General features: G+C 32.8%; 3 protein-coding genes and 1 long non-coding RNA gene across 5 annotated transcripts; 3 read left to right on the forward strand and 1 right to left on the reverse strand.

Annotated features, from left to right (window-relative positions):
- Positions 1 to 350: 350 nt before the first annotated feature.
- LOC109188356 lies at positions 351 to 4177 on the reverse strand. Of its 2 annotated transcripts, none has more exons than XM_019338997.1 (6): positions 3619 to 4177; positions 2715 to 2826; positions 2452 to 2623; positions 2124 to 2320; positions 1063 to 1206; positions 351 to 700 (listed from the first exon to the last, which is right to left on the reverse strand). In XM_019338997.1, exons 1-5 carry the CDS (start codon positions 4134 to 4136, stop codon positions 1081 to 1083), a joined length of 1125 nt encoding a protein of 374 aa, XP_019194542.1. In that variant the 5' UTR covers positions 4137 to 4177; the 3' UTR covers positions 351 to 700; positions 1063 to 1080. The 2 variants fall into 2 exon arrangements, with proteins under 2 accessions (XP_019194542.1, XP_019194543.1); XM_019338998.1 differs by having other exon boundaries at positions 351 to 726.
- Positions 1755 to 21600, forward strand: LOC109188360. The gene is made up of 3 exons (XR_002055393.1): positions 1755 to 1768; positions 7485 to 7489; positions 21505 to 21600. It is a non-coding gene; the product is annotated as an uncharacterized LOC109188360 (long non-coding RNA).
- LOC109188359 (rho GDP-dissociation inhibitor 1-like) lies at positions 14151 to 15805 on the forward strand. The gene is made up of 5 exons (XM_019339000.1): positions 14151 to 14551; positions 14640 to 14703; positions 14972 to 15190; positions 15349 to 15473; positions 15582 to 15805. Exons 1-5 carry the CDS (start codon positions 14375 to 14377, stop codon positions 15660 to 15662), a joined length of 666 nt encoding a protein of 221 aa, XP_019194545.1. The 5' UTR covers positions 14151 to 14374; the 3' UTR covers positions 15663 to 15805.
- LOC109188358 (long-chain-alcohol O-fatty-acyltransferase-like) lies at positions 19733 to 20880 on the forward strand. Its single transcript, XM_019338999.1, has one exon. It carries the CDS (start codon positions 19798 to 19800, stop codon positions 20830 to 20832), a length of 1035 nt encoding a protein of 344 aa, XP_019194544.1. The 5' UTR covers positions 19733 to 19797; the 3' UTR covers positions 20833 to 20880.
- Positions 21601 to 22574: the final 974 nt, after the last annotated feature.

Here is a 22574-nt window from a genome sequence, read left to right on the forward strand (position 1 = left end):
CTCATTCAATCACAAAAAAAAATCCTTCTCCACATTAGTTTTGAGTTATTTCTCAGTGTTCTATGGACCCACCATTTACCCACTATATTTTAATTATTTCTCTTACCTACTGGGCCCACAAATATACCATACTTTGCAGGAAAAATATTTTTGAAATAACTCCTCCTCACATAAGCTATTAACTTTGGGTGGAGAGAATTCATGTAGAAATAACTCATAAATAACTACTAGTGTGGATGCTCTTAGGAGTTTTATGTTTTTTAATCAAGTTTTAAAATATTTATTTTAGTAGGTAAAAAAAATTAAAAATTCAAAACCACTCAAATATTTTTCAATTAACCACTACAACCTTTTAAACTATTGGAGAATACTGAATACATGAGGAAGAAGAGGAGGGGTGTAGGGTAATCAGCTTTACATTCTTCTTTGAAACTATTCCATCTTTACAGAAGAGAAAATGACATTAAAAAAAGCAGCAACCTAGCTTATACAGATAAACACTCTGGGGGTTCACAGCCACCTAATAAATAAACTTCTAAATCACCCAGAGCACATTTCCAATCCTATCCACCATATTTTACCTTCCTGTTCACAAAATTAAAAACCACTAACATTGCATTTCTTACAAGGGGGAAGCCAGCAAAACGTTTTTCTCCACCGAATATTTGGATGATTAACAGTTAGCATCAGCATCTAGTATCTGCAACCAATGACACATGCGTCAATCTGGGTGACAGAAAACAAGAATAATCTGTGGTGGAGAGATGAAGAGTTAACCTTTTGGCACAAAAAGAATATACTTGTATATAAAGAGAGAGAGAGAGAGAGAGAGAGAGAGAGAGAGAGAGAGAGAGAGAATATGATATTTGTGTTTTGATTGGACAAAAGGTGTTCTAAGCACTTTCATTCAATTGCTCCTTTCACAGTTTTAGTTAATGACAGATTGATTGCAAGATAATTGGATCTTCTCAGTAAGAGTATATTTAATCAATAAGAAATGTTAATACTAATTAACCAATCAAAAAATTTGTGCATAGCAAGCAATTGGTAAACTACACTAACCAATAATATCATTAGCTGTCAAGATCTCTTAGACAGATGATGGCGTGCCAGCATTTCTGGTACACCCAGCGCAGAAATGCTTTCACATCCAAAAAGCTGCTGTAGCTTTGCATCACAATGTATTGCCATTGAGTTAATAGGGTCCTAGAATGTTTAACAGAAGATACAATTAGACTATGAAATAGTTGGAAAATATAGCTCATAGAGAAGATTCATCATTAAACTAATGATCAGGGATCACAAAAGAGCATTTAAGCAGGTTCTCAGCAAAATCTCAAAAATTCAAGACCGCAGCAAAATCATTTTTAAAAAAAACTGTGACTAAATTGTCCTTAACCAGAATATCTCAAACTGAAGCTTAAACTGGGGCTGTAGACTTTCAACAAAGCTCAAGCTTCAGCCTCTTGAGCCTTTTAGGGTCATGATTGTCCACTCTGTGGTTCAGAACACACAAATGTGAGCTTACGGTGATGCATATCACTACATCACATGGTCAGCCCCAAATCAGGTGGACTAGTGGAGACAACATAATAAATGACGTTAATAAGTTATGGACTTATAGCTATTTTTTTAGTATTGCTAATTTGAAATCAAATTTTGTATTAGCGAGATTCAAAGAGTTTGCATAGTCTCTAAGGCATCAGTTCTTGTAGGCTGTATTTGTTTTATGGCATAGGTACTAAGATAAGTCATCTTGCCCCAAAAAGTAGAGATCATAGTATTGATATTACTAGTTAATCTCACTCTAAATTCTACAGTTGGGTATTATGCAGAGTCAGATCACATTTGTACAGCCCTGCTAGTCAGCTAGTCAATTGGTTTTTTCTGCATCAAAGTAATTACTTAGCATTTTCTAATTACTCTATATGTTTGGCGTGAAATTATGTACATACCAGAATAAGCATTCTCTGATTGCCTATATGAAAAACTTCTAGTGGGGACTAAGTTATTAAACAAAGTTATATCTAGGTTAGTAGACTTCAAATCCATGTAGTCATGTACATTTGCAATAATCAAGAAAAGAAGCATATCTTGAGAATAACTATAACTTGGCAACCCACCTCAAGCTGGTTAACCTTTATGTATTCCCAGACCTGCCTTAAGACCTCTGCTTGAGACATTTCCCTTTCACTGGTGCCAAAAAAGTTTGCCAGTGCTTCAGATATTATAACTATTGGGACAGATTCATCAGTTCTACTACCAGTCTCCTCGTCTGTCTTAATTCTTTTAGTATTCTGCAGAATCTGCACTGTGGGCTCTGTAGTGGTCAAAATGCAGGTTTTCACTTTTACATAAGCATTAAGATCACCCAGTAGACAGATGGGTAGGGTGAGAAGAGTGGGGTGCTGCATTCAAAAACAAAACCAAAAAAAAAAATGCAGATCATACCTGAAGGTTCAAGACGAGTAATATGTTTAGCCAACAACTTATTCATCTTGAACATATCAGTGCAGTCTGTCTCAAACACTAAGCGCAGCTCGTCATTGCAAATTATCTTCCTTTTGTTATTTGGATCTTGGAGATTATGCTTCCTTATGTATGCCCATAGCTGCTTAACAATCTGAATAAAATGGACTAGTTAGATGAAGAAGAACAAATGTAGTTAAGAAAATAGTAACAATCTGGAGTGAAAAATATCCTGATATCCAGACCTCAGTCCTTGGCATTTTTGGCTCGCCTACAATGGTCTGTAGTTCAGGAGAAACACCACAGAGTTTGTTTAACCCACCTGGGCCACCTCTCCTCTTTCTTCCAGTTTGAGTACTAAATAGACAGTGGAAGCAAAATTTGTGAAGCAAAACAGCAACTATAAATGCTTGAGAATTACAAAGTTGTAGAGAATAGACAAAGTTGTAGGGAATAAACACAGCAACTATAAAAAAGGCTACATCAAATATCCATTAGATTATAAACTACCACAATAAGGAGAGGACATGTTTCTCATTACCCCCACCCCACCCAAAAAAAAAAAAACCATAAAACCTGAATAAAACACGAAATAGGTAGCTTTCATGCTATTTCTTCTACATGTCTGCACTTAAGCAGGCAAAAAGCTATATGTTTATCAGATGCTTATTAATAGCCAAACAGATATTATGCAAGAAATGAAACTCCACAGAGAAAACAGCAGTCTTTAGATAACATTATCCTGTTTTTAACCTTTAAAAAGAAAATTTTAATGAGGAGCTTATAGCAGCTTACAAAAGAGGTCAGTATATATGAACTTAAAAACTCATAAATTCCATGTATAAAAGTCGTATAACATTGGCCTAGTGTTCTTGTCGTCTGCGATATTTGCTTTTTGTAAATCACAATAAACAGTAAGTTAACAGAAATGAGCTCAGCTTGGAATAGTTAAAGCAATAAAATAGTCCAAAAGAAAAGTAAAAATAGGAAATGATGTACCCACGATGACCTAAGTGCTTGTTGGGTAAGCAAATGCAGGAAAATTGTCCAAGACGCAAAGGAAGTAGTTCTCCACTTTCTCACCAACCGAACAAAAATGTACCGAAAAAAGAAATTCAAAAAGAAAATAGATATGCAGCCCGTCCGTACCTGTCTTTGGGGGGTTCAGGAGCAGGCGCTACTTCATGGGAGGCGGCAGATGAGGGAAAATGCTCACTATTCGAGACTACCATCGGAGGCTGGGGTTGCAGCGGCGGCGGAGGCGGGTGGAGTGGGCGAAACCCGTAATTGTGGGGGAAATGGGCGGCCGCCGCAGCGGCGGCGTATTCGGGAGGGAGCTGGGAAGGATGGATAGGGAGGAAATTGGAGTTGGGATAGAGGGCAAAACGGTCCTTCTGGTGGAAGTGCAACTGCGGATGAGAGTGTACGGCGGGAGGCGGCGGCGGAGGGTGGGGGCGGAGGAAGTGGTGGATCTGAGCCCGGATGAAGTCCATTTTGTGTGAAAGGTCGGATCCGAGATTGAACTGGAGCTTCTGAACGACGCCGTCTAGGCTCAAGGGCTCGCTAGGGTTGGCATCACGCAGGACTGATACCAATGCCTGAGCTATGTCCTCGTCAGACACCATTGCTGCTGCTGCAGCAGCAGCTGCTCCTCCCTCTACACTCATTTCCCAATTCTATAAACTATAACAGAAATTAACGGTCTCTCTGTCTCTCTCTCTCTCTCACTCTCTCTCACTTCTCTCTATATATGTATGTATCTCTATCTGTCTTTATCTCTATCTCTCAAGACTCTCGGCCAGCTCTGATGTCCTGTCGTAATCTATGACTTATATGGAAATTAAAATGACCAAACAGCCCCTGCTAGCAATTTTTATTTCTAAAAAGGAATCATAAATGTTTTCTTTCTTTTATTTAAAAATATCCTTCCAACTTTTCAACCAATTTTTTTTTTTATATACAATTCAGTAATAAAAAACATCCAAATGTATACTATAGTTTCAAAATAGATGCAACTAAGTCCTTTTTTAAAAAATCAACAAAATATATATATATATATATATATATATATATATATTATTAAGTTCAACGGTACATGAACTTAAATATAGAGACAGTAGGATAATGACCATAATTTGAAATATTTATAACAGTCTCCTTTGATCATTATCGACTCATACTCCTGCCTCGTTAAAAATCATGCTAGAAAAATCTTGTGGGAAAAAAATCTAGTTGGAGAAAAGAATACACAAAGTATGTCAAATAATGTGTTACACAGGTTGTCTCGTTAAAAACCTTAGCCTAAGAAAAACTCAGTAAGAGAAAACTTAGCTAAGAGAAAAATAATACAATCATAAGTTTTCAGGGCATGATCTTCAAGATTTTCAGGCATGTATATTCAAGAGTTCCTACATGCCCAGACGTTGTCGCTCCCCCCTGAAGACAACAGTCTTCCAAGCCTACACATTCTAATTTTGTGAACATATTTTTCGAAAATGAATGTAACTAAGGATTTTACCACTCTTATGGAGTTCATGTGGGTAAAAGAAGTTACATGCAATGTGTTTCGTAAGATTTGCCCTTAACATACTCACTATTCATATGTGCAACACATGCAACACTGTCCTCATAGAGGACAACGTGGGCGTCAACTCCGCTGGCTATACCATACGAGCTATGGATATGATGTGTCAGTGACCTCAGTCATATACATTATCGTGATGCCTCATATAAGGCAATGATTTTTGAATGATTAGATGAGGTAGCAAGTAGAGTCTACTTAACATATACCTCCAAGATATATTTGTATCTCCACAAAGGAAAACATAATCAGTTTGTGATTTGACATTATGGGGATCATACATATAGCCAACATTTGAGTAACCAATCAATGAGGTGTCCTAGTTACTTTCAAAATAAAGACCGAGGTCTTTTGTACCCTGAAGATATCTAAGGATGTGATTTACCATCTTCTAATGCCTTCGGGTTAGAGAGGTACTAAATCTAGCCAATATATTTACTACGAAAGCAATATATGGTCTAGTGCAGTTAGCCAGATAGAGTAGAGTGTTGACCAACAATGTCGATAATCCAATAATAATCCTATGAAAAGGATTATTATTTTTCCCGGGAAAAAATTAGAAAATTCTAGGAAAGAAAAACCACAGGGACGAAGGGTTAAAGGGTAGGTTTTTAATATGAGTCGAGCGAAGCACTCTTTTCTTAAAATCTTATTTGCTACATCCCAAAAGTGCTAGGAGCGTTGTAACCTAGGTTTTCCAAGATAAAACGTACGACGGTTCAATGTTTGAGCACTCAAACAAAGGAACCCAGCGAACTAGAGCAATGGAAGAATAATAGTTGGCTAAGAAAGGAGTAGGAGCAGAGTTTCGAGAGAGAAAACACAATAATTCGTTCGTATTGTTGTGTTCATAAAAATCAGCTGCTCTACAATCAACTTTTATAGGAGTTTGTGGTATTAATAGCATTCAATTCGTGGCATTAAACTCTGGTTTAAAATCAAATTGTAACCTTCAAAACTGATCATTTAACCTGAAGATTAGTTTTGGAATTTAAAATTGGAATTAATTCCGTAACATCTTAATTAAGAGACGATACTCCGGAAGAAGACTCTTCCATATATTCCAGAAAAGTTGGCATAACTTATGCTTACAATGCCAGCCAAGTTAAGCCTTTTTAGGCTCATTTTGGAATTTAATTTGCACCCCCCTGTGCGCCGCGAGAGAGAACCTCTATGCTATACAATTCAGTAAGTCTAAGCTCTTGTATAAATGGTGGTGCAAACCCACTCCCCAAACCAATGTGGACAAAGGCTATACTGCCTTTTTCCTTCATTTTCTAAATCAAATGGGTCTTTTTTTAGAATCAATATCTCATTCACCCATTATCCATTTTGAACGTACAATATATTAATTTCTTCGATTTGTCTCACTACGAAGAATCCGAATTCACTTTGACCCGACCTAAATCGGAAGTGGGGCCCACCAATAATTGTACCACAAAATAGCCACTTAAAATGTCATTTTATATTATTTTTTCCAACATAGAGCACCAATAGCACTTAGATATATATATATAGGACTTCATATCGTAGCACATCCTCATCATCGCCTTTAGGCCTAAATGAGTCTTTGTCCACTTCAAGGGATCGAACCATCATCGAAATACTGAGGAGATGTGATTTATCCCTATAAAATTTATACAAAAATTTATTTGTATAATTCAATTGACTGATGTACAAAAATTTTATCAAGAAGATACTTGATCTGTAGGACAAGACAACACTTGATTTTCCTTAAGTTTTTCATTTCGAATTCCAAACATTATTATGTACATTTGTATTAGGTACATAAGTTATGTTTTCTAAGTACATAATCTCATATGACAATGTACATAAACATTAGTCCTCATTAATTTTCATACAATCTGTTTATTACTCAACAATCGATAGCTTTCTAGGTAGAGGGGGTTAGTGGCATGACGAATAAATCCAATTATGCTCTAAAAAGAAATAATACGTTCAAAACTAGTATCCAATCTAATTATATACAATCACACAATATTAGATATAAAGTACAAAAACATTAATCATCATTTTTCATACATTCTTTACTCAAATATTATTCTGTACTAAGTGCATGATTTATGCTCTCTAGGTACATAAACTTAGACTTCAAGGTACATAAAATTTCACTACTCCTCATATGTGGATGAGTGGATCAGACTCTTATTAGTCTATATTAGGTATACAATTTTGTACTCTAGATTCATAAATTCAAACCTCAAAGTACATAAATAATGCAATAGTGCATGAAGATAGACTTCATATCATTCTTAATTAGGTATATATATAATTTATTTATTGTAAATTCATAAATTCATATCTCAAGATACATCGTATATTATGTAAACTATTTATGTATCTTCAAGTATGTTCATATATGTGGTATATGTAAATTTCTAAAATCAAAGCTCAAGGTAGGTAAAGGCACAAGTACATGTTAATTATATGAAATATCACCGATGATATCGTTGATAAGATAGTAAATTACTTTTTAACACTCAAATTTCCATCAAAATTAGACTAACATAGTAACAGAGGATTAAATTTGAAACTACCACCAAAATCAAAGAAAAAATATAATCAAAGTATTAAGTTCCAATGATTAAATTTAAAAATATTATTTAATGGATAATATACTAGGCTAACTAAATGGACTAGCCCAAAAAAACAACGGGATCAAGAAAATCCAAAAGAGAAATTCAGTACGAGACAACGAAGGAATTTTGATGGCCTAGGGATTCCCATTCCTTGGGAAATAGTTAGACCCTCATATATAGGGAGGGGACAAACAATTCTTAATAATAAAAAATATTTATTCTCTCTTTCTCTTCATATTTTTTATATAATCATTATTTTAATCATAGTGTTAGCGCGCCATTGACGGTCTAAAAATCATAGGATCAACATTCTTGATAACTAAATTCGAAATTAATTCACAAAATTAATGTCACCGTCAACGAATTTCTAAGTGGATAAAAATCAGATAAAATTTTTGTTTATTTATTGGCTTGCTTTATTCAAAGAGAGAGATAGTCATGGGCCATATGGAAGACTACTAAGTTAAGACATTGCATTTTAATTGGTGATTGATTTCCTGGTTTTGGTCGAATTATAGGAACAAGTAGGTAAGCGATTTTCAACTAACTCCTACTTTAAAATTATTCTCATAAAAAATTTCATTTTATTTTTTTAAAATGAAGTTCAACATCAATGTGATCTTGCAAACAACTTTAGAATTAACAAATGAATTATAAATTTTTAAGATATGACATTATTAAGGACCATAAACTTGTTATATGCATCAAGAATTTGCTTGTGTCGAGCATATATATATATATATATATATATATATATATATATATATATATATAGCCATATAGGCACAGACTATGATTGAATAACAATTTCTTGTTATTCAGTTCAACCAGATCACTTAATAAGTATAATCAACTTGCACCACTTAATTAAGGCCCTACTATATAATATATATTATTAAGAAAAATCTTACATATGTGTGTGTGGTCTGACTATATTATCAGTTTTGACTTTTAGTTCAAATTGAGATAATGTGTTTAAATTTTTGCACCATCTGATAAAAAGAAACTATGATCTATATGTATCTAAAAATAATAATTCAAAAGGTTTTAATTAATCCTATAAGTTAAAAGCCAAATCCAGATTAATTTTGTCAGCATGAGTCATGCCAGAAAAGCAGAATGTCTAATTTCAGTTTTCTCAAGAAAAAATAGATACTCCATATATCGTTATTGATAATTGATTGCCAAATGCCAAGAGGCAAAGATTACAGAGAGTACGAGTGCTTGTCTTGTCTTACCCTGCCAGGCACCTATTAAGTAGTATAAATTAATGCAAATGATCAAAATTAAAGCCCCTTAATTAGAAGTAATATAATAATTGAGGTAAGAGAGAATATGTTTTTTTTTTTTTTGTTTTAATGTAGTATTCATTCAAACATACTTTCTCAACCTAATGAAACACATAAGAAAGGTCATCTGGTCACAAGGTGCTTAATATAAGAGAGTGATTGGCAGCTCTATCAAATATCAAATATCATGCGGCAGCCTTTTATGTACTTAGAGCATTCACATGAGTGGTTATTATGGAGTTATTGTCAGATGAATTATCTTGGGTGGAGTTAATAATAAATGTGGGGTGGGGTTATTTTAAAAAATATTTGTCCTGCAAATATCAGGATAATGTCAGGAAAAAAAGAAAAAGTAAAAATAAAAAGCTAACAATGGTTGTGCGCATTTGCGCACAGCCCATGGCTACACGGGCGCGCTGACAGCGCGCCTGACGCAACAGGTTTTTATTAATTTTTTTTAAAATTTCTGTTTTTGTTATTTTTTTTTCTCTCCCCTCTCACATTCTCTTTCCTATTCACTCTTACATTATCTCCCAAATCTCTCCAACTGATGCGGATGCTCTTAGCAAGCTTGCTATACACCTAAGCATTAAAGAAAAAAGAAGAAGAAAAAAAAATTGCTTTGGCATGTCATCTCATCTTGCAAAGGCTATCCTTTCAAGGATAAGGATAGCCTAATATGACCGTTAGTTTAGCTGATGTGACACTGACATCATCTCTATCACATAGCGTAATACGATATTTACATGACGACTCATGTATTGTTTTATAAATATTTAAAACTAATTATTTATACTATTAATATATTACATTAACTTGTCTAAAATAAATAATCCCATATTTGATTGCACTAAAATTTGGATACTCAACCTATTGTATAACAAAAGTTATTCACTATCACCTCACTTCACACCTATCTTGTTATTTCAATTTATAATTTTTTTTACAGTTTTAATTTTTGTATTAAAGTAAATGTGACTTAATATTTTTTTTTTTTTGTCGAAGGGAAGGGAAATGAGCCCCACAGACTATTTTCTGCTTAAAATCACTTTGTGCTCCATAGTTTCTCCTGTCTTCTTTCAGAGAGTCTTGCACGTCACTTGGGGGATCCCCAAGTTCGATCCAGTCACGTCACTGTTAGAAATTATGAAATTTTCGACCACCTGAAAGTGATCAAGTTGAAAGTCTTGTTCCGACCACTTTTAGTATCCCAAAAAATTTTTATTGCTATTTTCGACCACTTTTTGATTTCGACTTGATTTAAGATTCGATAAGCCACTTTGTTATGATCTCGGATTCTTAATTAGGAGAGATGGGTGAGCTTCACCTCCCATTCTCTTTGCATCCAAAGTCTACACGCACGTTAGCATTATTACATAAATACTTTTTTTTTGAAAAATATATGGGTGCTTCATTAGAAAAACGCTGATATAATGTCTGGTGGGTGGCTATCCCAATACATAGCAAAATGTTGCTGATAGGCGCATTATTACATAAATACAATTTTATTAATGTTAATATATTTTTAAATAAATTAATAAGTAACATGCATTTTAATACAATTCAAAATAAAAATTGTCCATTGTACTTTTAAACTATTACTAGATCAGAATAAATTAAAGTATTGCAATTTTACTTGTCATTATTAAAATCTTATTAATATACTAGTTTTTTACGCGCATTGCGCGATTGAGATAATGCCCAATATTTTTTTAAATAAGTATTTTAAAGTATATTAATGCAAGATTGTATTGGAATTGTTCATGCATAGATAATTGAATGCTAAATTTGTGTATTTAAATAGGCAATTCTAAGTTTACAAATGCAAGATAATATAGTCAAGATTGATTATAGTTGTCAATAAAATAATTGTATAGGTATGGTTGAAACCAAATACAGGACATAAGGGAGAGAAAATAAAAATTAGGGCATAAATTATTAAATACTCCGTATATACTAATATTGAAGAGCTAACTACTGATTGCCAAACAAGGACATTGCGAGATAGTTTCCCACTTCAATTTGTTGTGTGATTTGAATACTCTTTTTGTCAATAAATCTCCCAAGTAGTTAATATGATTGACTTAATTATATTTTTTATTTTTTAAAAACAATTATTATTATTATTATTATTATTATTATTATTATTATTATTATTATTATTATTATTATTATATCATCATACCCTTAGGTCATTTTACATGTTAATCTAAACAACTAATTTTTTCAAATATCTTTTTACCAACCATTGATATAATTCGCTGGTCAAATTCGCTAATATAATCCGCTAACGCTAACCGCTAACTGCTGATTGTCAAACAAGGATATTGCGAAGTTGTTCTCACTTCAATTTGTTGTGTGATTTGAATAGTCTCTTTGTCAACAAATCCTTCAAGTAATTAATATGATTAGCTTTATTAATTATATATTTTTTAATTTTTTCATGGTATTAATAAAATACTTGGTAAATAAATATATAGCATTATCTTTACATTGGAGAAATATAAAGACAATATAACTAATAAAATTATTTCTCTTAATTAATTTATTAATAATGAATTATTTTTTTAATAAAGACATTGTAGGGACAATGTAGCAAATATAATCAATTGATGAATTTGAATATAAAGAATTTTTATATTGGAGAAAAATAAATACAATATAACTAATGAAATTATTTCTCTTATTTAATTTATTGATAATGAATAATTTTTTTTGAATAAATGCATTGTAGACACATAATTCTAAATTAAAAAATGATATGTATTATTTTTTGTTGTAGCTACTAAATTATTATTTTTAATTAATTTAATAAGTGTAAAATAGAGTACTAATTATGCCAACTTTGATTGGGATGAGGTTCGAACCTAAGACCTTTACATTCTTATTAAAATCAATGAGTAAGTTAACGGTGAACTAACAGAAATTAAGGGAAAAGATAATATTTAACGGAAAAGTTAACTTTGAACAGATACTACAATGTAATAGAGTCAGTAGCATTCAAAAAAAAAAAAAAAAAAAAAAAAAAAAAAAAAAAAACGGAAAAGTTAACAGAAAATCACATTCATTAAGGATAAATTAGGAAATCTTAAGAAAAAATTAAAATCTGATCAACCTGAGCCATTCATTTGATTAAAAAATTTGACCGTCATTTTTTCTACCTATTATAGGCCTAACTCTCTTGGGCTCTTATTAGTATAGTAGAAATTAAAATTCTTTTACATATGAATTTCTTCTAATTTTTGTGAAATTTTTTACTAGATCGAAATAAAATGTTCTACAAGTCCTATTTTAAAATGGTCTTTAATTGTACTTTGCAACAAACATTTTAATAGAAGTATGTGGTAATTAAAGTTACGTTGTAATGGGTAACTTTTGTATATGAGTTGACACGCATGTGAACATTATAATAAAATGATGTGGTAGAGATGACGTTTCAGTGCATGCTAAATTAACGGCCATTAAGCAAAATTAAAATCATACTACATATATAGATCTCAAGTAGGGTACTTTTATCCATACCTAATTATTTGGATTAGTTCACTAATGACAACATTTTTAACCTTTTCGAGCTCAAATTTTGTCAATTCCAAACTTTAATAACATACTCCGTACTATATCAAAATGTAAACATATATTATATATATACCGTTTACTCAATGAATTATCCAAACAAATTGTAGGTGCTGATGTTGTCTCCACCAACATAAAGTGAAAATCATTTCAGTTTTATCCTAACCATTACCTTAATAAACAAATTAAGGATTCTTCAGTGATGAATGGTGATGTAATAATTTGTTAAACGTGCAAAGAAAATCTACGTACTATAATAGTTTCTTTAAGACAACGTCAAATTAAGAGCCGAATTATCTGACAAATATTATATTGCACATTTTAGAGGAATCTTCAAAGTAACTCCAAAAGAATATCATCATCATCATTAACAGTGTTAATTACTGTTTGAAGAGGATTAATTAGTGAGGTGTGTGGTAGGATTGCTAGCTGTGGTTTGTGTTTTAACTATGAGTTCTAGTATATTCACTCCCTAATCTTACTTCCTAAATTTTACTCCCCGATGTGACAGATTCTGATAAGTTATTTTTTTCATGTAGGTCTCAATACAAGTGTCTACATCAATATTGTTGTCTGTGAAAATACAAGTTAGTACAAAATGAGAGTACATGTAGCATGTTCCTTTAACTATTAAAGGATTTGAGTACTACTTAATCGATTGGATGAATTCAGAATTTTTACGTAGAACTATGAAAATAAAAATTATAAAAAAAAAAAAAAAAAAAAAATTCTCAACTTACAGGATGAAGATAACTTATATTCTAGAGTTTCTTTGTTAACACATCTTTTTTTTTTTTTTGTGAGACCATAAGGTGTCCTGAGTATACCCTACTCGGCAAATTATACCGTGTATCAGGGCACACAATGCATTGTGCACCTTGACCCAAAACGACATCGTTTTGGACCTTTTCGCGTGTCTGCTGTTAACTCCTTAAAAAAAATCATGTTTCGAATGTACAGAATTGTATAATAGAATACACAGAATTTTATACCTGAAAATACAGAATTTTATACCTGAAAATACAAAATTTTATAACGGAAAATTCTCATGTTTCGAATGTACAAAATTATATAATAGAATGCACAGAATTTTATACCTAAAAACACAAAATTTTATACCTGAAAACACAGAATTTTATAACTGAAAATTCTCATGTTTCGGATGTACAGAATTATATAATAGAATACACAGAATTTTATACCTGAAAATTCTCATTGCTATGTGCGCCCTGGTGCACGATATAAAGATTGTACCTACTCAGACTAATCCCTATTCGCATCAGGCCAGCTCAATTAAGGAGCAAAGTGTTAACCATATTGATTTTTCTATACGAAATAGGGTTTGAAATTCCGAGAGTGTACAGTCACTCACGCCAACCAAACTGGTTTGTTAACACATCTTTTAATATCTAAATTAAACTAGCTTGGTAGAATCCATGCAATTTGAAATGTGGCGTATGTTTAATAGTAATAATGAGATTTTGGCAATTTGAAATGGTCATCAATGATTTTATTCCACATAAAAGCTATAGGTGATGGAAGCTAATTAAGAGAGAGAGAGAGATGGATGTTCCCTAGAATTTGTGGTCAGCCTGCCTGCATGCATATATATACATATATATGTTCCACTGCCCTGCATGCCCTTTTATCCCTTCATTCTTAATTATTAATTAATTCTACCAATTCAACTAATTAACTCCGATACATCCATCCGATCCATCTCTAATCCTAGCTCTTCCATTATCCATCAGATCAGATCCCACATTTATATATATCTGATCTGTAGCTAATATAAATTAAAGAAGCTAGCTAATTAAGCTAGGTTTGGAGATCGATCGATGAGATCTGCAGATTAGAATAGAATGGAGTCTGGGGAGAAGAAGAAGGCGGCGGAGGAGATGGACAATGACTCTGATTGTGGGAGTGGGAGGATGAGTAGGCCTCCCAGTGAAGTTTCCTTGTGCCCCACCGAGGATGAAGAAGAGTTCACTCCCATGGGTCCTAAATGCAGCATTAAAGAACATCTTGAAAAGGACAAGGCCAGTCTTTTCTTTCATCATCATATATCATCTTTTCTTTTCTCTCTCTCTCTCTATATATATAATGGTGGTGGGTGTTTATGTGTAGGATGATGAGAGCTTGAGGAGGTGGAAAGAACAGCTTCTTGGGAGCGTTGATGTCACTGCTGCAGGTATATTAATTATTAGTCAGTGTTGCAAAAATCGCTCCTAGGCCTTAGACGGTCAGCCTCATCGCGCTTAGGTCCTAGGCGGTTAGCCTCCTAGGCGCCTTAGGCCCGGCCTAGGCGGTCAGCCTCATCGTGCCCAGGCCCTAGGCGGTCAGCCTCCTAGGCGCTCTAGAAGCCCTAGGTGGTCCCAGGCGCGTAGCGATTTTTTCAACATTGTTATTAGTATATATATCTGAGATTGGATTTGAATTTGTTATATATATATGTACAGAAGCTCAAGAACCAGATGTGAAGATCTTGAGCCTGACCATCATTTCTGCTGAAAGAGCTGATATAGTTCTTCAAATGCCGGAGTCTGGAAGTCCCAAAGGATTGTGGTTTACGTTGAAAGAAGGAAGCAAATACCGGCTGAGATTTGAGATCAAGGTTAGCAATGAGATTGTCTGTGGCTTAAGGTACATCAACACCGTTTGGAAAACCGGCCTCAAAGGTACGTAAATTTCACACTCGTCTGAGACAGTCTCATATAAGCCGGACTTATATATATATATATATATATATATATATATATATATATATATATATATATATATACTTGAGGAAATAAATGTTTTGGGGTGAAATATAATTAAGTAATGTTTGTATCAGTTGATGGATCAAAGGAGATGTTGGGAACATTTAGTCCTCAAGCAGAGCCCTACACTCATGAGATGCCAGAAGAGACCACTCCCTCTGGCATGTTTGCAAGAGGAACATATTCAGCAAGAACTAAGGTATATATGTAGTAATATAATCTCTCATGTTTTTTTTTTTTTTTTTTTTTTTTTTTTTTTTTATAATTAATTCACCACCAGATCTGATAATTGTCTGTTTCTTTATAGTTTATTGATGATGACAAGAAGTGCTATTTGGATATCAACTACACATTTGACATTCAGAAAGACTGGGCAGCAACCTCATAGAAGCTGGATCTGATCATGCATCCTGATGATTATATATAATCTGTCAGTTCAATCAAAGTATCAATTATTTTATTTTATTTTTATATATAAAAAAAATCAATTATTCAATCTTGATTTTGGAGAAGAAAAGGAGGATTAATGGAGAGTTTTGGAGAACGTAGTCTAGTATATATGTAATCGCATGATTTTAGAATGCAAACAAACATTTGGCTGTTTTCTCTCTCTTTGCATGACTAATGATATGCTAGAGAATGCATGGAAGATGACTTATTTATTTATTTTAAGTTTTTTTCCACATTTTTATTCTAATAATGTTCTAGACAAACAAAAAGAGCGAATACCAATTTTGGTCCCACGAGTATTAGCAAAATGACAGTTTTGGTCCACATGTTTAATTCCTATCAATTTTCATCCACGACTATTGTTTTAGTACCAATTTTCATCCATCCACAACTATTGTTTTAGTGTCAAAATTTGCCAAAATTCATCACGCTGGTCACCCATTCATTTAAGACATGCCGGAATATGAAATTATTTAGAGTAGTCTCGTGCTTTTCAAATTAAGATTCATATTTGAGCATGAATAAAGGGATTTAAGCCTTAAGATCTATCCCAATTCGCAGTTTTCCTCCTCAAATTAATGTAGGGTGAGGAGGAGAACTGCGAATTGGGATCCATCTTTGGGCTTAAATTCATTATTATTTATGCTCAAATTGGAATATTAAGTTGAAAATGACAAAAATGCCTTTAAAATTTTTAGATTTTGGGATGTTTTAAATAAATGAGTGACCGACGTGATGAATTTTGGTACTAAAATAATAGTTGTGGATTAAAATTGGTACAAAAATAATAGTCGTGGATGATTGGTAAGAATTAAACATGTGGACTTAAACCGTCATTTTACTAATACTCGTGGGACTAAAATTGGTATTTGCTTCAAACAAAAACCACAGTAATTTGAATGAAATTAGATACGTAGGGTATAAAAGTACCAAACCAAACACCAAACACCGCTCTAGAAATGATGACTTCAATTCTACTCCTATTAAGATTTTAATTTTAAACAAGCTCGAACTTTTTTTTTTTTGTCAGACCATAATGTGTCTTGAACATGTTATAACTGTAGAAAGCACATTTAAGCCTCATACTTAATTTTTAAAAAGAATAAATACACTATTTGTTCGCGTATAATAAGGACAAAAACATCAAGTCAGTAACACAATATGGAAGAGAGATGCTAGCTCGATCGTTACCCTACTAATAAAGCCAAATTAAGATTGATTGCTAGTTAAATCAAAATGCACGCCGAGTGCACAATAAAATGCACCGTATCCATTTAAGACACATATGCACAATAGTACACTTAAATATAACCAGAAACTCCTAACCCCTAACCACCCAGGAAAATGATATATGTACTCCTATGAAGTATAAACTCCCGTCACGTGTACCAATAAATTCAAGTAAATGAAAAAAATAATGGCCCACTTTGTTATTTAAACCAATCAAATAATGACACTTCAACATGGAGTACAAAATGGGAGTACATGTAATATTACTCACCACCCACCCCAAATGAACAATTTTAAGTTAACTAAATATAATAATGGGAAAATGACAAATTTGGTCCTTAGGTTATAATGGTAGTGATGACTCAGTCCATGAGTTATGATCGTATCTATTTTTAGTTCTTCAGTTATGAGCGAAGTGACGCATTTGGTCCTTGATCGTTAAAGATGAAAAATTAAAAAATATTTAAAATTTTAAGAGTAAAGTAGGAAATTCACATTTTATTCATTTTCTTATATTGAAACCATTTTTGCAACATTATTTTCAACTTCCTAGTATTCTATTTCAAGGTTTTTCAATTCCAAAAGCAATTCAAAAACCTTCGTATGACTTGTTAGTAACTTGAGTCTCATATAAGGAATATGTAACTCAGTATAAACGAGAGAACACTTGATCATTATTGTCTTCAAGCATGTAAAACAAACCATCCTAGAAGTTTTGAATTTCCCTTCCATAATGATAATCAAACCATAACTACTTTTGAAATATAGCAATATATCAAATTTCTCAGGTTATTTTTATAACAAATTCACCAAGGGAGTAACTTGAGATTTTAAAAATCAGAGTAATGAATGAGGAACATAAGACTCAGTTATGAAAATTCTAAAAACTTTTGTAACTTCTAAAAACGATTAAAAACTTTTGTAACTTCTAAAAACGATTATTGACTAAACTACTACATATATAAAAAATAAAAAAAAAAATTACATACTAAAAATATCAAGTTATTCCGTTGGTGAATTTCTCATAAAATCAACCTAAGAAATTTGACATCATTTTGTATCTCAAAAGTTCGGGCTTGATTACCTTTGTTGCTTATTAAAGAAAAATGAAATTTGATAGCTAAGATAGTGTGTTTCACACGTCTGAAGACAATAATAAGTGTTTCTTTGTTTGTGCTAAGTCTTAAGTTTGCTATACGAGAGTCATGTTCCTAACAAGACACCAAGACATACTAAAGTTAAGAAGAGAAAAATAATGTTGTGAAAGTGATTTTGATATAATTAAGAAGGATAATAAAATGTGAATTTCCTACTTTACCCCTCAAATTTTAAATATTTTTTAATTTTTTCATTAGTTTTAGCGGTCAGGGACCAAATGTGCCACTTTGTTTATACTAGGGGATTAGAAATGGATACTGTCACAACTCAGGGACTGAATCAGAACTTGGGTATAATTCAAGGACTAAAGATGCAATTTTCCCTATAATAATTATAGGTGAAACAAGATGTTGAATAGAAGTCAAGACCTTGTGGGCTAATGGCACTCGGGTTGAATTCCTATATGGGAGGTTGTGAGTTTGAGCCTCAGTGGCAGTGTTATAGGCTCTTTATGATTTTGAACAAATACTACATTGAAATAGAGTTAGCAGCATTCTTTTTTACAAATATATATAAAGTTCTTCATCAAAATATACAATTTACCTACTAAATGTTCATCATTTACGTACAGACTAAATGTTCACAATTTACCTACTAAATATGAACATCAATATGGCCCTGTTTGGTAAAATAGCTGTTAGATGTTAGCTGATTGTGTTAATTAGTAGGTATAAATAGTTGATAACATTAGCTGATTGTAGAAAAGTGTTTGGTAAATTAGCTGTTAGCTGATAGCTGTTTGGTATAATTTCTTTTCTCAAAAAGCTAATTGAAAAAGTTGCTTGGAGTAGCTTCTTGAATTTTAGCCTTTTGGAGTTGCAAAAAGCTAATTAACCAAACATTTATATTGATATTTTAACTAAATCAAACAATTAATAGTAGTTAAATAAGCCAAAATTAACCTATAGGCTAATTTTTTACCAAACATGACCTATATAAATTATGTATTTTGGACTTGAGTTCATTTTGTAAAATGGACCCAAATCCATGGTATAACTGCTCATATTTGGGTATAAGTTAAGAATTAAATACAAAGATGGCTATGCAATTATTTTTTTTTTTGAGATGGCTATGCAAATTTTTTTTTTTATTTTTTGAGATGGCTATGCAGTCTATGCTATACCCGGAACGTTATGCTGTGGAATCGTGCCCACCTTGTAAGGTGAGCACGGTTCTATATCTATAATTTTTATACTGTAGATTCATAATTTCTATACTGTAAATTCATAAAATCTATACTTTAGATTCATAATTTTTAAACCGTAGATTCATAATTTAAATACAGTAAATTCATAATTTCTATACAGTAAATTCATAATTTCTATACTGCATATTCATAATATCTGTACTGTAGACTCATAATTTATAAACTTTATAGTTATCAAATTATGAACATATAATTATGTGATTTATGAAAACAAAGTTCAACAATTGAGAATATGAATATATAGCTCTATAATTATGAAGATGTATTTATAAAATTATGAATATATAACTTTATAATTATGAATCTATAATATAAAAATTATGAATTTACATTATAAAAATTATGTATATAAAACCGTGCACACCTTGGCGTATCCGAGGCATAATTTGCCGCTATACCCCGACCCCTCACTTATAATCTGGAATGATGGACTAAAAGGCAATATTTCTCTTTATATTTATAGAGAAAATTAAAGAAGATGGAGCCGGAGATCCACAACTTCATCTGCATCTGGATTTCTGCCATTGCATCTTCTTGCTACTGTTATTTCATACCCAAACACATCCCTAGCGGCGGCGCTCGTCTTCTCTCCCTCTTCCCCGTCATCCTCCTCTTTATCGCCCTCCCTTCCCGCCTCACCGTCTTCCACCTCGCCGCCCCCACCATCTTCTACCTTGTTTGGCTCGCCAACTTCAAACTCCTCCTCTTCGCCTTCGACCATGGCCCTTTGTCAGGCCATCACCCTCCGTTGCCTCTCCTCCATTTCGTCGTTATCTCTCTTCTCCCCATCAAACTCTCCCAGGTCAACGATTCTTCTTCACAGTCGGATTCAGATCCCAGGAACCCATCGTTCTTATTTGCTGTAAAAGCCCTTCTGCTGCCTTTAATCGTGTGGCTTTACAAGTTTAGGCAATATTTTAATCAAAACGTGGTCTTGGTTATTTACTGCTGCCATATCTATCTAGGGGTTGAGCTGGTGCTGTTTATCACGGCGGCTCCGATTCGATCCCTTCTTGGACTGGAACTCGAGCCGCAGTTCAAGGAGCCTTACTTAGCCACCTCGCTCCAAGACTTCTGGGGCCGCCGGTGGAACCTAATGGTCCCCAAAATTCTCCGGCCCACGGTGTACTTCCCGGTGCGGAGCGTATCGGCGAAGATTCTGGGGAAGGAGTGGGCAAATCCGGCGGCGATTGTCGCGTCGTTCTTAGTGTCCGGTCTTATGCACGAGCTGATATACTATTATCTTAGTCGGGCCAGGCCCACGTGGGAGGTCACGTGGTTCTTTCTCCTACATGGGGTTTGTGTCGCGGCTGAGGTGATTGTGAAGAAGAAGGTCTTGGTCGGCGGTTGGCGGCTGAACAGGGCGTTTTCCGGCCCGCTGACTTTGGGCTTCGTGGCGGTGACCGGTAGCATGCTCTTCTTCCCGCAGATACTCAGAAATGGTTTAGACGTCAAGATCATAGATGAGTCCAACATGTTGGCACGTTTTGTAGGAGACCATCTTCGAGTTTAAGACTTTAAGGCCGGGGATCAAGATCTTATTGAAGTATGTAACATGGTCCTTTCCCAAACATTATTGTGTGGACCATGGTCCACAGAAGTTGTGTGGATCATATTTTATCTACTGTAAAATAATGTACATTCAGTATAAAAATAATGTACATTGTATTTAGGTATATTATTTTTGTTCTGAGTGTACATTATATTGTATAATATACATTTAATACCAAAATAATGTACATTTAGTATATTAAAAATGTATTTTTTGTTATGATCCACATATCATTGTGTGGATCATGATCCACACAATAATTTGCCGTCCTTTCCTATTATATTCTACTAATATTGTTTTTATTTTAATTTTAATATGCTTTCACTTTTCTTTTCTTTCTTTTTTTTAACAAAAAAAATTAGGTGCCGACGTTTCTGGTTTTGATTAAAAAAAAAAAATCATTCAATTTAATAGTAGAGTTTGATTCAGTTTAAAACAACTTGATTTTGGTTCGGATTTAATTCGGTTGTATTTTCAATTTGGATTTAATGCAGATTGGATTGAAAAAGACCATAGCATTATGAAAAAGGGTATAATAATAAACTAAAGTCAAAATATAATTGTCTCATTCAGTTTTAAACGAAAATTGTAATTGTTCCATTAAATAAGTTGTAATTTTGTTCGAACCCCAAGAACAAATACAGATTTGAGCCTCAAAGACGCCCAAAGGGCTTCGAACCAGCGACCTCTACATGAAATTGACGTTTCTGGTTTTCTTGGGATGGTATTCTTTTTTTTTTTTTTTTTTTTTTTTTTTTTTTTTTTTTTCATTTTTTCTTTTCTTTGAATCCCTTGGGATGCTATTTAATCAAGATTTTTAGAGAAAGAGATGAGATTTTCTTAAAAGGTTGATTGTCCCACTCTATTTATCTAGGAACGTTATGCTGTGGAATCGTATCCATCTTGTAAGGTGAGCACGATTTTATATCCATAATTTTTATACTGTAAATTCATAATTCTTATACTGTACATTCATAATTTCTATATTGTAAATTCATAAAATCTATACTTTAGATTCATAATTTAAATACAGTAGATTCATAATTTCTATACTGCAGATTCATAATATCTGTACTGTAGATTCATAATTTCTATATTGTAGATTCATAATTTATAAACTGTATAGTTATCAAATTATGAACATATAGTTCTGTGATTTGTGAAAACAGAGTTCAACAATTGGGAATATAAACATTGAAAATTATGAACATATAGCTCTATAATTATGAACATATATTTATAAAATTATGAATATATAGCTCTATAGCTCTATAATTATGAATTTACAGCATAAAAATTAGGAATAAGGTTCAAATTAGCCACTGAACGTAACTTGAAAATGCAATTAGGCCACTGAACGAAAAAAAAGTGCAATTAGGCCACTGAACACTCCAAATGCATGCAATTTCACCTGATAGCAGGTTACCATCAATTTTAGCAGGTTACCTGCTTACATGGCAGTTGAGTTGGCATTTTTAAATAATTTTTAATAATAAATTTTTTATAAAATTAAAAAAATATATGGTAATCAAGTAAAATTTAAAATTTATTATTAAAATTTATTTTAAAAAAATTAAAATTTATTATTAAATTTACTTTAAAATTTATTAAAAATTATTTAAAATTTATAAAAAATGTCAACTCAGCTGCCACGTAAGCAGGTAACCTGCTAAAATTGATGGTAACCTGCTATCCGGTAAAAT

The sequence above is a fragment of the Ipomoea nil genome, unplaced genomic scaffold (genome assembly GCF_001879475.1).
Source record: "Ipomoea nil cultivar Tokyo-kokei standard unplaced genomic scaffold, Asagao_1.1 scaffold1421, whole genome shotgun sequence".
NCBI lineage: Eukaryota > Viridiplantae > Streptophyta > Magnoliopsida > Solanales > Convolvulaceae > Ipomoea > Ipomoea nil.

What these genes read in the sequence shown, in the direction of transcription:
- LOC109188356 (XM_019338997.1), bottom strand. Translation starts at nt 4,136, where the DNA reads ATGAGTGTAGAGGGAGGAGCAGCTGCTGCTGCAGCAGCAGCAATGGTG. An exon ending in CAAAAATGCCAAGGACTGAG is followed by an intron (nt 2,624 to 2,714) that starts GTCTGGATATCA and finishes CATTTTATTCAG; the next exon opens with ATTGTTAAGCAGCTATGGGC. An exon ending in TAAAGGTTAACCAGCTTGAG is followed by an intron (nt 1,207 to 2,123) that starts GTGGGTTGCCAA and finishes TAAACATTCTAG; the next exon opens with GACCCTATTAACTCAATGGC.
- LOC109188359 (XM_019339000.1), top strand. Translation starts at nt 14,375, where the DNA reads ATGGAGTCTGGGGAGAAGAAGAAGGCGGCGGAGGAGATGGACAATGAC. An exon ending in AACATCTTGAAAAGGACAAG is followed by an intron (nt 14,552 to 14,639) that starts GCCAGTCTTTTC and finishes GTTTATGTGTAG; the next exon opens with GATGATGAGAGCTTGAGGAG. An exon ending in TTGGAAAACCGGCCTCAAAG is followed by an intron (nt 15,191 to 15,348) that starts GTACGTAAATTT and finishes TGTTTGTATCAG; the next exon opens with TTGATGGATCAAAGGAGATG.
- LOC109188358 (XM_019338999.1), top strand. Translation starts at nt 19,798, where the DNA reads ATGGAGCCGGAGATCCACAACTTCATCTGCATCTGGATTTCTGCCATT.